The sequence below is a fragment of the Hippoglossus hippoglossus genome, chromosome 15, assembly GCF_009819705.1.
Source record: "Hippoglossus hippoglossus isolate fHipHip1 chromosome 15, fHipHip1.pri, whole genome shotgun sequence".
In the NCBI taxonomy this organism is placed as follows: Eukaryota; Metazoa; Chordata; class Actinopteri; order Pleuronectiformes; family Pleuronectidae; genus Hippoglossus; species Hippoglossus hippoglossus.
In genome coordinates, this window is record NC_047165.1 from 9,703,010 (window position 1) to 9,716,959 (window position 13,950).

Sequence of the window (13,950 nt, forward strand, 5' to 3'; positions counted from 1 at the left end):
AAAGTAGTTATGATATGATCATGTGTTGTTTCTAGGTTCTGAGCTGCAAAATGGAAATCTGCTGTTCCGCTAAAATGCTTGACACGTGTATTGAAGAGGAGTTGTGGACTGACTCACTCCTTTAAGTTTGGTAACATTATTGTAATGAAACATTCATATGTAATGAAAAAAATGTGTTATTTGTCTCTCTTGAAGGTTAGAATGGTAAAACTCCACACATGCATCATTCAGCAGAGAGAAGGTCAACAAACTAAGAGAAGAAACGACGAGAAAATCTCATTTTAGAGTGAAGGGGGACTTTAATTTCATCTATCTTTTTTTATGAAACTAGAAAAAAAACGTAATCAAAAGGAGAGGATACTAGATACCAACGACTTTGCTACATTCTTTTGCAGGGGTGTTTACCATTATCTGTGGCAGAAATCTAATTCAGACGACAGAAGACGAATGCACTATCCCACAGGCAGCGGCAGCTACGAGACTAAATCATTACAAATCTGCGGCACAATCAGACAGGCCGAGCAGCCAAACTAAATATCGCAGGGTTATGAAGTGGACACTCCCATTGCACATGTTTGATTGAATTAGGCCTTATTAGGATTACCCACTAATTAGATGAGTGTCTTTTATGCTCGGCTGTGTTTCCCTTCGACATCTTGGTAAGGACAGTGTGAGATCGTAGCATATACGTATAATGTGTACATGTAAAATGCAATATCCACAGTAAAAAAGAATGGAAGCTTAACTTACTGGGTATCCTGAAGGGATCCAGCTACACAGTGGAAACGCTCAGGCACAGTTTTCCAGTCCTTGGACATTTTCACCATCCCCCCAGCGTCCAGCACGCCGTAGCCAAACAGGTGGTTGAACTCCAGGCCCACGCCGTTCCTCCTCCACTGGTGGACCTCGTCGTGGAGCTGGTTCCTCTTGGAGGTCAGGACAGACAGGTGCTGCATGTCTCTCCATGTCAGGTCTGGGCTGGGGTCATGAGCGTTCACAGGGCAGAGGAACAAGGGGATAAAGGATAGAGGGATGGAGAAGAGATAATATTGTAGGAACAAATAGAAACTCTCTGATTCATGATTGTGCCTTAATTATATTTGTTTCATTGTATAAACTTCATCGGTTTTGTATATGGGGCAGATTATGGCCTTTGTCCGTGCTTCCCTTATCGCGACTGTGTGTAGTGACGGCTTTATTCTGGCGGACTCGCTGGCCGATGCTGTTGCACGCTTCAAGTGTGTTTGGGCAGTAAAAAGGCGGCGCACTCGTCCTAACAGCCTCGTGGTTATTTGCCGCCGGACGGGGCGAGTATCCGCTCCTCCCAGCGGCAACATCATTACTGTGTGTGCAAAGCAAACAGTCTCTCTTTATTCGAATCCACTCGCTGGTGTTAGGTAACGGCAGCAGAGTCTTGTCAGCCTCTAATGTGAGAAATGAAGCATCTGAGGGGAGAGAACGACGCTCCGCAGGGATTTAAGAAGAAAAGTTCTCCAGGTTTTAGATTTCACATATTTGTTTTATAATGTGTGGCTGGGTTTATTTAAGTTGGCCTGTGTTTACAGTTTCTTTCTGTTCCACAAGGATTATAAAATCAACTCTTCTTGAGATCTGGTGTCGTCATCGTAGACCTTCGTTTTCATCAGATTGAGACGATCAAGTGCTGTGGTGTGTTTCATCATCCAGCAAAGTGTCTCCGCATCCATCATATGGGAAGTGCAGTGATAAATAAATTATAAGTGCTGAGCGCATCTCAACAATATAAACTGTGTTTTTCAGCCTTGTGCTGAGATAAAAATAAGACGGATCCAAATGTGATTTCTGTCCTTGGCACCAGCACAGTGAGTCTGTACTTTGTGGGCGATGGAATAAGTGCTGTTTTACTTTTCATTCAGCTTAATGTTTGATAAATATGCGATCTGGTGGAGGGCGGTGAGATGATTTGTGCTTCTGAGAAGTGTGGACGCACAGAGAGATAATGAGAATAAAGGATTTCAGGATGGAGATTGACAGATGAAGACATCAATGCCACATGAAAGCTCAAACTTGTACTTAGGAAGAAACGGCGGCTCAGGAATGAATGGCACAAAGAGCAGTGTTCTTTCAAATCAAAGATTATCTAGATTTACTGGTTGAAAGCATGTCATAAAATTAAACCTTCTGAGAGGAGTTGAACAAGCTGATATAATAATGTTTTATACAGACGGAGCGTCAAAATCAATAATGATGATTATGACAGGTGGAGGGGAAGTAAAACACATACTTAGCCTCAATAGCCAGAGCGAATACACCGGCTGCCTCCGGAGCTGCTGCCGATGTGCCAGAGTGACGCAGCGTGCAGTTCCCGTACAGGTCTGTAGTGGCCTGAAAACACAAGAGAGAAACAGACATGCATTTTTAATAAGGTGCTCCATGAAAATGAAGGGGGTGGATGATTACGTGTCACTTTGTATTCCTGCTGTCATTAGTGTTTTCTTGTGGGGTCTTTCCTTGACGATGACAAAAATGGCATCACCCTCATCCGTTTTGACATTGATAGAAATTTGCAAAAGTAACATTGTGATAGGATCCAAATTAAACCGTATGGAATGATAATTTCCATGTAGCCACCAAATTTAAGAAGTGGAGTCAGCACTTACCAAAATTATGCATATTTTAATATTATAAAAGTAGAAGGGCATTCGGAGAGCACCTTTATTATGCATGTTTCGAATCAGATGCATGTTTCAAACTGTTTATATTAACAACAGGTAAAATATCCGTTCTCTTATAAAGTCGAGAGGAATATTTGTTACCTTAACAGTAAAGATCGCCACGGTAAAAATACTTATTTTGATTCACAAAATCCGGATCATTCTATGGATCTGCACCATATTTCACTTGTTTGTATATCTAAGAACCCCAGATATGCCTGAAAAACGCCCCTATCTCGCAATGTTCAAGAAAGCGGAAATAAATAAATATTGCATCTGAGGAGTAAAGATGTGTCCTGTTTACTCAATATATCAGCCATACTTTATTTTTCACTTTATACGACACGTTTATATTGTTTGATGACAGGCCGTTACTTTGCTGTTGTAAACTAGCAGATCGAAGTGAAGGTGGGAGCTGCTGGTGACAAACGCTCTCTGCTCATGTTGTTCGTAAAGATAGAGTTCAGACATGAAAGATCATCGCTCACTCTCCCTCATAAAGAACTTCACACTTTCTTCCCCTAAAATACCGCAAAACATAACCCTTTTCTGCCCCCTGATAACTTTCATACCTTGTAATAACCCAGACATTCAATATTTTTAAAGCATTTAAAGACAATCAATATGATTCCTTGTTTTATGTACAGTGTACATTTTAAAATAAATCCAGGAAAGGATAAACAAGAGGGACGTGTGTACATTGGCTGAATTGCTATATAAACACCTTGGCCGACAAGTTGTGTTTATATTTCCTAAATAAGCATCTAGTCATTTAATTTGGTTCTTAATTAGAAATGATAACAGATTGACTGCAATTAGACGGGGAACCCCAGGGAAGATCTGTGGCTCTGTCAACAGCCAAAGGTGATTTGCATAATCACAAACACAAACCTCGCTCACTCTTCGTATACACGGGGAAAATTCTAAAGCATTGTGCAGAATGTCAGCCTATATTCTCGAAGCAGACGAACACGAGCAGGTCCATTATCCCGACAATAACAATCCGTGTCTGGCATCTGTCCTCGATAAAAGGAAGAGAGCCTCATCCTTCAAGCTTCAGCTGCCTCATGGGTGGTATGTGTTCTCTCTGTTTGACTCTGGTGACTCATCCACTCCTTTTTTTCAGGGATCACCTGCTGGTGAAACGATTCCCCAGGTAAATGTTCAGGTAGCTCTGAGCCAGTTGCAGCTATAGTCCATTTGTGTGCGCTGAGGTCAGACACGAGATCCACTTGTTTGATTTGTAACTTTTCTTTCCAAACACCAAAAAAACAAACAAAAGCCCTTTGAAGAAAAGAAACTCTTTCTTTGGTCTTCCCTCTTGTCATCAGGACAGAGTAGTATGAACATATTAAAGGAAATTCTTGATATTTTGCAAATAATATCATAATAGCATGAGAAGAAAGTTGTAATTAAGAAGAAAGTCATAATATTATAATGAAAAAGTTGTAATGTCATGTGAATAAAGTTGTAATTTAACAAGAAAAAGGTCATGATGTTGCGAGTATAAAGAAAAACCTGTTTACTTTAAGTGGCACAAATACTCTGTTGGGTAAAAAATCTCTAACAACAGGAACCAATGATAATAACTAGTTACTAATGATTCAATAAAGACATTTTCCCAATTTTTTCTATTGGTCGTCACAGTATGGCGGCCTCTCTGAGCATCTACAGCAGAATGATGCACCTGGATGGAAGGGAATCAGACCTGTTCCTCCACCTTAAACCAAACAATTTTCACAACCAGCCAGCAATTGCAGTAAAACAGGTTCTCAGCCTTTTATCCCAGGCCTCATCCAATCTCCTGAATGTCCCAGGATGCACTGCTTCCAGGGCAAACAGAAAGCCATTTACAGCTCAATCTATGAATAAAGAGGCGAGTTCAAAGGCCACAGAAACAAGTCATCTTTGAGTGCATAGACCAACGGAAAAAGAAGATGGTTTGACTTAAACACACTCACCACGCCAGCCTCTGGGTTCCTCTTGCGTCCATTGCTGAATGTTGAAGCCAGCGTGGAGGAGCAGCTCTCGTCGTACAGGGCGGTGCGTCCGTCATTGATGGCTGAGTTGATGGAGATGGTCCACATGCTGGAGGCATAACCGTCGCAGTTGCAGTCGTCATAGCTACCGCCGTCTCCCGATGCCCACACGTAGATGCTGCCTTTGCCTCCGCGGCCCTAAAACAAGATCATTATCATCCTCATTAAAGTGGATTGAGAATATGTCACAGTTCTGCTTATTACGAGGGGGGTTTACATGGACGAAATGAGAGCTGGGAATTTGGAAATTTGGAGTGTAATTATCCAGTAGGTGCCAGCGTGTGCTAGAGGGTGAACTATGTACATAATCTAAATCCAACTGATCAAAAAAAGGAAACTGGATAACAAAGAAAGCAACTGGAAAACAAATTAGCTTAGATTTCAAAGACATACAGTTTATCAGCATCGAGGTTAAGATGGTGATAACATTCATAAAAGTACATAATGTTGTTTTTTTTGTTTCAAATTATTGATGAATTAGTTTGTTTATGTGCATCTGCGTGTGTCTGTGTTGAGGAATTGCAGGATGGAAGCAGTTTCTGTTGCCTTTCAGAGGGTGGGTGTTTAATTTGTGTGCTATTTTGCTATAAATAACAATGAAGTGCCTCGTTCGACTTCCCACTGAGTGAGTAAAAGCCGCCATTGCTGTTAAAGTACACCATCGTAGTAATGATATCGTTAACACTATCAAGTAGTATCATAAAAGGTAGATCTTACCGAGAAAAAAACAAAAGCAGCTGATAGAGGAGCTGTTGTTCTTTTAAAGACGACATGATGACACTGATTATTTTAATTCTTTTGAGTAACATCAGGTAGACAGACTCATGCTTTGTCCTGTCAGTAAATACTTTTTGCAGTGCAGCATGTAAATGAAATCTCACAGTAAAAAGTCATCATAGTTACTGATGGAGCGCCTTGAGACACCAAACATCTGACTCTGGCCTCATTCAGTGTCCTCTCCACCAAACGCACCAGTTTCTACAAAAGGGCCGACGGCTTCCCGCACAGAACAAAGGATCAAGTGGAGGAGGAGTGTCGTGTCCTTCACTTCACCGCGCTTATTTATGTCTCTCTACTTGCAAAGATCTGAGCCTCACTGAGCTTCAGGCCTTCTGTCGCCGGCACAAGCCCAAAAACGCCACTTTCATTTTGCACAGCATGTGCACTTTGTCATGCACTAAAATCATAGGTGGTTCTTTGAAAAATCCTACTATTACCTTTAAGATGCAGACGTAGAGGCTCCCAGTGTGACTCAGTATTGCACAACATGCTTAATTTTAAATGTTGCACAGTGCCCATCATCTTCAGCCAACATAAGCTTCTATAAGTGATCATTAGAATCCAAGAGGCAGATTGCAGAGTGGCTGCTTGATTAGTTGTGTTTACATGATCAGAGATTACAGTCATCGCTGCTCCTACTCAGCTACCCCTGCCCGAGAGAGGGTCATTTCAGAGCAACGCACACCTGCCGGCACACGGTGCATGTGGATTAATCGAGCAAGAAATTGGCAGTGGCACTGTTAGCATGGCAACTCTCTGTGTGTGTATGTGTGTGCGTCTCTGCGTCTGAAATGACTGCAACCAGAGGGCTTACATTTAAGCCCCCTTAGCAGACCTTGGAGAGTTTTAACCTTGCAGAGGCGTCCTTGAGCAGGAAACAGGACTGATGTCTTTCGGGGCTCCAGAGGCCCTGAAACCTCTCTGTGGTTAGCTAATACAGAAATATTCCAATGGTGTCGAAGTACCACACATTATGGGATGTTATGATGGATGGACAGCCTCTAAAGGGACCTGATACTGGCGCTAGGTGAAAATTCAGGGATCACCAAAGTTTTTACAAGTCATTGTGCCAAAGTCTGTGCCAATCCATCACGTAGAGACCAGTTCACTCAAAACTACAAATAGAGAAGGTCAGGTGATACCAACGTAAACGGGTTTTATCCCTATGGAGCTAACAGAAACTGCCTACATGTCTAGATCACCATCCAAAGACAGTACTTTGAAAAATCCCAAAGCCAAAGGACAGCAAGTCCCGTCCATAGTTTTCAACGGGTTTTACTCCACTGGCTTCCTGACACTATACGTTACCTTGAAACCCTCAGCACAGCAGGTACGATGCGCCCTTACCTTGTTGACGCCGTCAGCCATGGCCTGCAGCGTGAGCTCTCTGGGTCCGTCCACCGTCTTGCCGTCATCGGTTGGTCCCCAGCTGGCGCTGTAGATGTCAATAACCTGCGGCATGTGGCTGATGGACGATGCCTCGATGATGTCAGTCATGAAGGGTTGGTCCAGCATCCTGATGCCTGACGGAGCAAGTTCTCCATATCAATCTGACATTAAATACTCAGTCTAATGTTGCTTTATTGTGCTATTATTGCTACTGCTACTAATCAGATTACACCTTTTGTGAGCATTCCCTTCCCGTTCAAAAGACGGACATTGTGTTTGTCCAATCAGCGACGAGCCTTGTCGATGGTGGGTACATCTCTTTTCCATTAGAAGTTATTATTTTTGTGCTTTGTATTTTGCACTTCAAGACCAGTGTATGCAGCTCAGTGTAGTTTAGCCAAATATAAAACCTAAAAACACTTGGTTAGATTTTCAATATCTACAGTGCCAATACAGTACTTATACATATTCTGTATTTTTAGCATCTAAACCCTTCTAAACTTTCTTTTATTTCTACCGTGTTACTCGCAGAGAAAATTTCAAGAAAACTTGATATAACAGAAATTCGAAGCTGTCTGGATTAATGTCGCCCTCCCGTTGATATGTGGACTCTGGCTGAACTCTGCAGTAATTTGCAGTAATTCTATGAGTTCATCCAAACCAATGCCGCGCTGTTCTTCCACAATATTATACCTACATTTTCTGCCACACACAGCGTTTCCCCTCAGAATGAATCACCCTCATCATACCTTTGATCCTTCCATCATACCATTATCACAACGGTTGTTTGCTATCATCACTGTCGGCTCATTGTTATTCCTCTCACTGTCCAATACGCAGCTTTAATATGACACACACCTGCCACTTTTGAATTGTAGGCGACTCCCACGCCGCAGATGTTGTTGTTGGCTGCAGCAGACACCTCTCCCGCACATCGTGTGCCATGACTGGTGACACAGAAATGCAGAAAACACAGGATTTGCATTCATTTACATTCATTTACAAGGGGATATATTGTGGGTTAACGTTCTGAGATAAGATTCCACAGATTAGATGGCTGCTTTTGTTGACCTTGTGTCTGAGTAGAATGAGGGAATTGTTAACAGAAAAGGTTTAGCATTTTTGGAGCCAAAAATCTATAAAAATTAGCATAAACAATCCGTAATTCTGAAACCTGAAGATTATTATAGCTCGTGGACGGTCATTTCTTTGAGCCAGACGGAAAGTGTTTGTGCACATATCGGTGTTTGCTTGTACCATGTGACGTGTGTCTATCTCTCCATCCCTCGGCTCCCCACAGGGACACTGCAGAGAGTCAACCCCTCTCTCCCAGCATGCTTTGCTACAGACAGGCAGCTATTTATAACAACCGACTGATTAGCCAGCGAGTTGTGCCCGACAGTCAGCAACTGCTACACTGGCAACCCCAAATATTCCCTTCTCACTCGCTCACACACACACACACACACTAACACGTCTAAGCAGATGGAGTCACGGAGGAGGAGAAGTGGCGGAGGAAGAATGTATTTCTCTTTGTTCCTCTCCTCGACATGTGTTGAGGTGGCAGTGGATCACCCAGCGTGATGGGAGATGGGAGGCAGATAAGGCGTTATCAGACAGCAGGTCACCACTGTGGACACTGCTACTCTGAGAGGAGACTAGACTTGCGTTAGTCCCCCTTTATCTACCTCACCTCCTCCAAGTGAGCGGCTAAAAAATAGACATTATGTGTCCTATTGTGTTGGGTTGGACAACAGCTCTGTTTATACTGCACCATTATGTCTTAATGGAACTAGGCTGAGAGAAAATCAATAGTAGGAAAGCTGCCTGACTCAGGGGGAGGGCGTACACATGTGCACACAGAAACAAAGAAAGTATGTAAACAGGGGTTGGCTGAGTGAGCTTTACCTGTTGAACCAGTCGTCTGTGTAGCGTGGAAATGGGAACGGGTCATTGCTGCTGAAGTCGTAGCTGGCGTCGGCGTTCTGAAAGGACCAAATGGATGCATTTACCAAAACAACAACAGCCAGGCAGAAAAGCAGAAGGAGAGACAGCAGGGGAAAACGTTTCATCGTGAAGTTCTGATCTGTTTATCACCTGGATGCACCTGTTGGGGGTGATTTGAGTCCAAAAATGTAATTTACTGTATGAAAAGGGCTGCTTATAGTTTATTTGTTACATTCAGAAGTAACTAACACAGTGTAATGGACCAGTTTGACAGTTTGAAATAAGATTAGTCACTTTATTGCTAAATGCAGCTGTTAGCCTAGCTCAGCACAGGAAACAGGGGGGAACATATTGTGACCAGCTGTTTATCCAGGGCTGTCCCAGTTTCAAGCTTGGTGTCCCGAGTCCTGGCAAATATATATAAAACATTAAATATCCCAGGTTCAATGGTTATCTGTAATGCCGAGTAGACAGTCGGCCTTCTCTAAAGAGTTTGTGGATTTCAGTTTTTGCACAACTTTTAGAAGTGCTGGTCGCAGTGTGGAGTGTCTCTGGTAACTTTGTGCAAAAAAGCAGATAATTACATACCACAAAATATTGATTACTTTAATATAGCAGACCTGGAATAATTTTTTTGTAATGCGAGGTGTTTTAATATTTAATCTACCTTAAACAACCAAAAAATCTGAAACAGTTCCCAGAACAACAACAACAGTTTAATTCAACAGCACCTCCAGCTACAGTTTTCAAAAATGACCATTAACGTTAAAACAACCTCTGTGCAACATTTTCAACAAAACCTCAATATAATAACCTTCATAAACATTAAAGGTTTATTCCAGGGCTATTGCACTAGAGTACATTTGTTTAGGCTTCACGTGATAAACTCCCAATGGCAAATAGTACACATGAACAATGATGTGAACACCATGCGATATGTAGTCGCAAATCTTTACTCTGGGGCAATGCTGCAATAATGTGTGATCACAGCAGGGATTTCAAGCTGAGAAAATGAAATAATTCCACATGGCCAAAAGTAATAGGATCAGAATGAACAGCAGCGGAAAAGCAGATATCGCAGACACATCATTAATGCAGTCAACATAATTATCACAACAGCCATATCTGGAGAACACACACACACACACACACACACTTGGAAAAGTCTTATACGTGTTGCTCTATCTTTCTCTAACTCACTGCCAAAGCACATTCAGGCTTGGAGTGCTATTTATCTCTGCAGTAGCCCGTAACAGGTGCTTCAGTGCGGTCATGGGTACGGAGAAGCCACGGCCGTGTTCGTAAGCCACACACCCCCCAAACACACCAGATCAATCCTGGGGGCTGTTTCCATGCTCCGGCCCGTCAGCCCTGCTCGCTGGCATTTACACAAGATGACTCAGTCAGCGACAGGGACAAAGCAAAAGCTTAGTGACCCAATGGAGAAACATCGTAATTATGAGGACGTGGAGCAGGTAACTAGTGGAAAGACGAAATGCTTGCTGCATGACGAAGTGGCCATGGAGAGAGATTCGTAGCTCTGCGATTGATTGCAAGTAGACTTGGCCATGAATAGAAAGGTAAATGTCATTTGGAGTAACGTGCTTCTCTTTCTTTCTTTCCTTTTCTCTCTTTGTCTATCGGACCTCTCATAATCCACGCTTGGCAATGCACATAGCAACCATCTAGAATTTTCAATGCGCTAACGTTTTAGACACAGACAAAGCTAAATGCTGTAAAATAAGCAACATGAGGGCCAGTAAGGGGACCAGGTGAGGCAAAGACACTATACGTCACATTGTTGTATCCCATTTCAATGAATGTGTATGTGAGTAAGAGTTTTATATGTTTATACTTGAATATGAAGATAATTGAACATTTGAGATAACTCTTTACCTCATTCTCTTTTTAAAAAGTGTGGGCTAATTGTCAAGCTAATTCTCTGGCCTTGTACATTTGTATGCACTAAAATAGGGGAAATCCGAGTGTATGTTTGAAGGTTCATCAATAGCCATACTTTGCCGAGAATATTCAGAAAGGCTATCGTTGGTCAGGCCCACATTTTTGTAATTTGTAATCTTGATAACCTCCCTCAGATGAACATGAACATACAACATACCTACAAAGTTACCTACAAATTTAGCAGTGAACAGGGTGGCCTGGGTTGGCAACGACTTCTACAGTCTAAGAACTGTAAAATGTAGTTATTATATAAGAGTAGAAAAAGAACATGTTTTTGCTCACATCAGAAAGAGAAATGTATGGGTTTTTTTTTTCCCTTTTCCTTTACTTGGAGTGAAAAGTGCTGAGCCCCAGTATTAAATGACCTAATGAGGCATGTCCATGAATCACTCGCGGCGCTTCTCAACCTCATATCTCCTGCCATCAATCAAACTCTGCTCTTCCTCCGCTGTCCGGTGAGCAACCAGGTACAGGGTAATGGATGGTGCCCAGCGTCAGCCTCCTCACCTTTCCCCAGCAACCCTCGTCTGTCCACAGGAAAGAGCAATGACTCAATGCTGCTATAGCGGAAGCCATCATTGGCTTGTTTGTCTAGATTCAGATATGGTGAAAAGTTATTGTTATAAGGAGGATGAGGGTGACGTCATCAGCTTGATGGCGCATTGTAAAGTAAAATAAAAAGCTTTCCACTGTAGTAGAAAGTGCATTTACTCCACTTAAGTACAGCTGTGGAGTACTTGGGCAATTTTGAAGGCTGATATTCTAAATATTTATTTTTCTATTGTTTAACGAAGAACTTTTACTGGTTTGTAAGTGTTACTTTTATGGATTGAGTACGTCTTCCACCACCAAAAGGCAAATATCCAACATGCAGTCTGTCACTGCCTCTAATGTTCTGAATGTGTTTTATTCTTGCGTTGTTACTTTATGTTGATGTGGACTAAGTAACATCATTGTGTATCTGCCTGAGTGCCATCCATCACGGCCATTTATCTGATGCTGATAACCTTATCTATAATCTAGGAGAGCTGATGCAGGATTCCTCTATAATGCGACCTTGAATGTCCTTCGCCAGATGTTTTTAAGTATCAAGAAAAAAATCGACAACATGAGGTCCTAGCTAACTTTTGAAGAATAGACAGTGAAAACAGATATTGTCCTTCCATTGTAAATGTCTGTGAACGTTGCCTGAAGCCATCGGGTGTAATAATGACCCAACAACATCCTGTAAATCCCTTCAAGTTACTTTTACAGACACGTCCCTCCCGGTTGCTCCCTCTCTCCGTCCCTCGTACAAATCCAAACAAAAGCAACACACGAGATGAACTTCACGGTAATGTGACATCATAACATGTTGTCATGGTAACATCCCAGGGCGTACAGAGTTACATTTGCTACGCCATATTCCTCGCAAGGGGCATAAAACCCAATGACATACCTCAGCTCCTTTTAAAGACGGTTCTCGTCCAGAGGGAAAAGAAAAAGCCTGTCCCCTGATTAATGCTGCCATTACTTAGAAATCCTTAGAATAATGTAGTAGCCGAACACACTCTCGATCATGTGCTTGTAAGTGTGGAAACGGAAAGACTACAGTTTGTGTCCAGGAATCAGATCACACTCCACTTATCTAATTGTCTTTTTGCCACCATCTGAATTCTGTGATCTGTTAAAGGCTGGATATAAGCAATACAGCATATCTTCCATTATATCACTCAGTAGTGTCAAACCAGAATCTGTATAGGTGAACTTGTTTATTCAGACCGCCTCAGCATTAGCAGCTAAACATACCATGAAATTGAACTAGCAAGTTTCGAAATTTCTCATCTCAGGACACGCAATCTCAAAATTGATTCACCGTGTCAAAATGTATCATATGGGCTGTTACAGTAGGACTATCACATCAGTGGTAGATCCTGAAAAACACGGCGCCCACTATCTCATAAACAGACACTTGGTTATCAAAAGAAGATACACACATGCACGCGAAGAGCCACAATCAGCTCTGATCTAACAAAAAAAATATCACAATTTCAAAATATATTCTATTTTTCATGTGTTTATTCAGCTGAGAGTAGGAGATTTTTGTGGGTTTGTGAAACACCATGACGACGGGTAACAAAATAGAACTACATACAGTGCTTCTGTCTCTCTCTTGCATGCACTCTCACTCACACACACACACACACACACACACACACACACACACACACACACACACACACACACACACACACACACAGAGGGACACACATGCACGCACACTTCAGATCTATGCACAGCAGGATCCATCTATCCAGTAGAACATGCTCCTGCATCACCCCAGCTGAGGCCGAGTGTTATTTTTGGGCCGGGGCTCATCTCTGTTCACAGGCAAGGAACATGTACAAGCAGGAAAACATGGTGGGAAGTGCACAGGAACATGCACAGAGAGAAAAAAAACACATACATACACTTTTTATAAAGCACATTTAAACTGATTGCACGGTGTTGACATGAGCCGACGCGGAAAAGCTAAACAATGGGGAAAGAGGAAACTACTCCAGAATCACTGTGTTTAAATCTCTTTGCAACACAATATTAACAAATAGGTGAGATAAATAGCACATTACCTAAAATCTCACTCACAACATCAAATTCTGTGCAAGATTTCATTTTTCTGGATTCAAACGACAGCACGATACAGTCGCACACTGCGGACACAGCTACCGTCCCATCAAACTGCATTTGCTTGTTCCGTTTAGCAAAACCTCTTGTCCTTTAAGGTTTTATCAGTATTCTGGAGATAGAGCATCACATTATGCAGCGCCAACCACCCTGGCATTATCTCCGCTTGTGACAGATCGGCCTGCCATTGTGCCTGCCACAGTGCAGTGTGCATTAACATTAAACAGCTTGGCTGGCCGTCTGCCTGTCTCCGCGTCCTCCAGGAATACAAGGAGACTCGGCAGCCATGAATGCAACCCGGAAAGCACCTGTCACTGCCAATGGCACGCCGCGTGGAGCCCATGAAATCCACCCCTGCTTCACTTATTAACAGCACTTCAAACAAATGAAGGAAAGTAGGAATTTTGGAAACGCAGAGGTACTCACATAATTTGATGCCAGGTCTGGGTGTAGAAAGTCGATGCCTGAAATGTGAA

The 13,950-nt window shown here is 42.4% G+C and overlaps 1 protein-coding gene across 1 annotated transcript in view; it reads right to left on the minus strand.

The window, feature by feature from the left end:
• Positions 1 to 13,950, minus strand: part of pcsk2 (proprotein convertase subtilisin/kexin type 2) — a 28,564-nt gene that overhangs the window by 5,381 nt on the left and 9,233 nt on the right. The window contains exons 5-11 of the mRNA XM_034608836.1: positions 13,901 to 13,938; positions 8,810 to 8,886; positions 7,760 to 7,848; positions 6,860 to 7,035; positions 4,655 to 4,870; positions 2,264 to 2,364; positions 751 to 978 (exon numbers count right to left, since the gene is read on the minus strand). Coding sequence (XP_034464727.1) covers positions 751 to 978; positions 2,264 to 2,364; positions 4,655 to 4,870; positions 6,860 to 7,035; positions 7,760 to 7,848; positions 8,810 to 8,886; positions 13,901 to 13,938 — 925 coding nt within the window. The remainder of the gene's footprint in view (positions 1 to 750; positions 979 to 2,263; positions 2,365 to 4,654; positions 4,871 to 6,859; positions 7,036 to 7,759; positions 7,849 to 8,809; positions 8,887 to 13,900; positions 13,939 to 13,950) is intronic.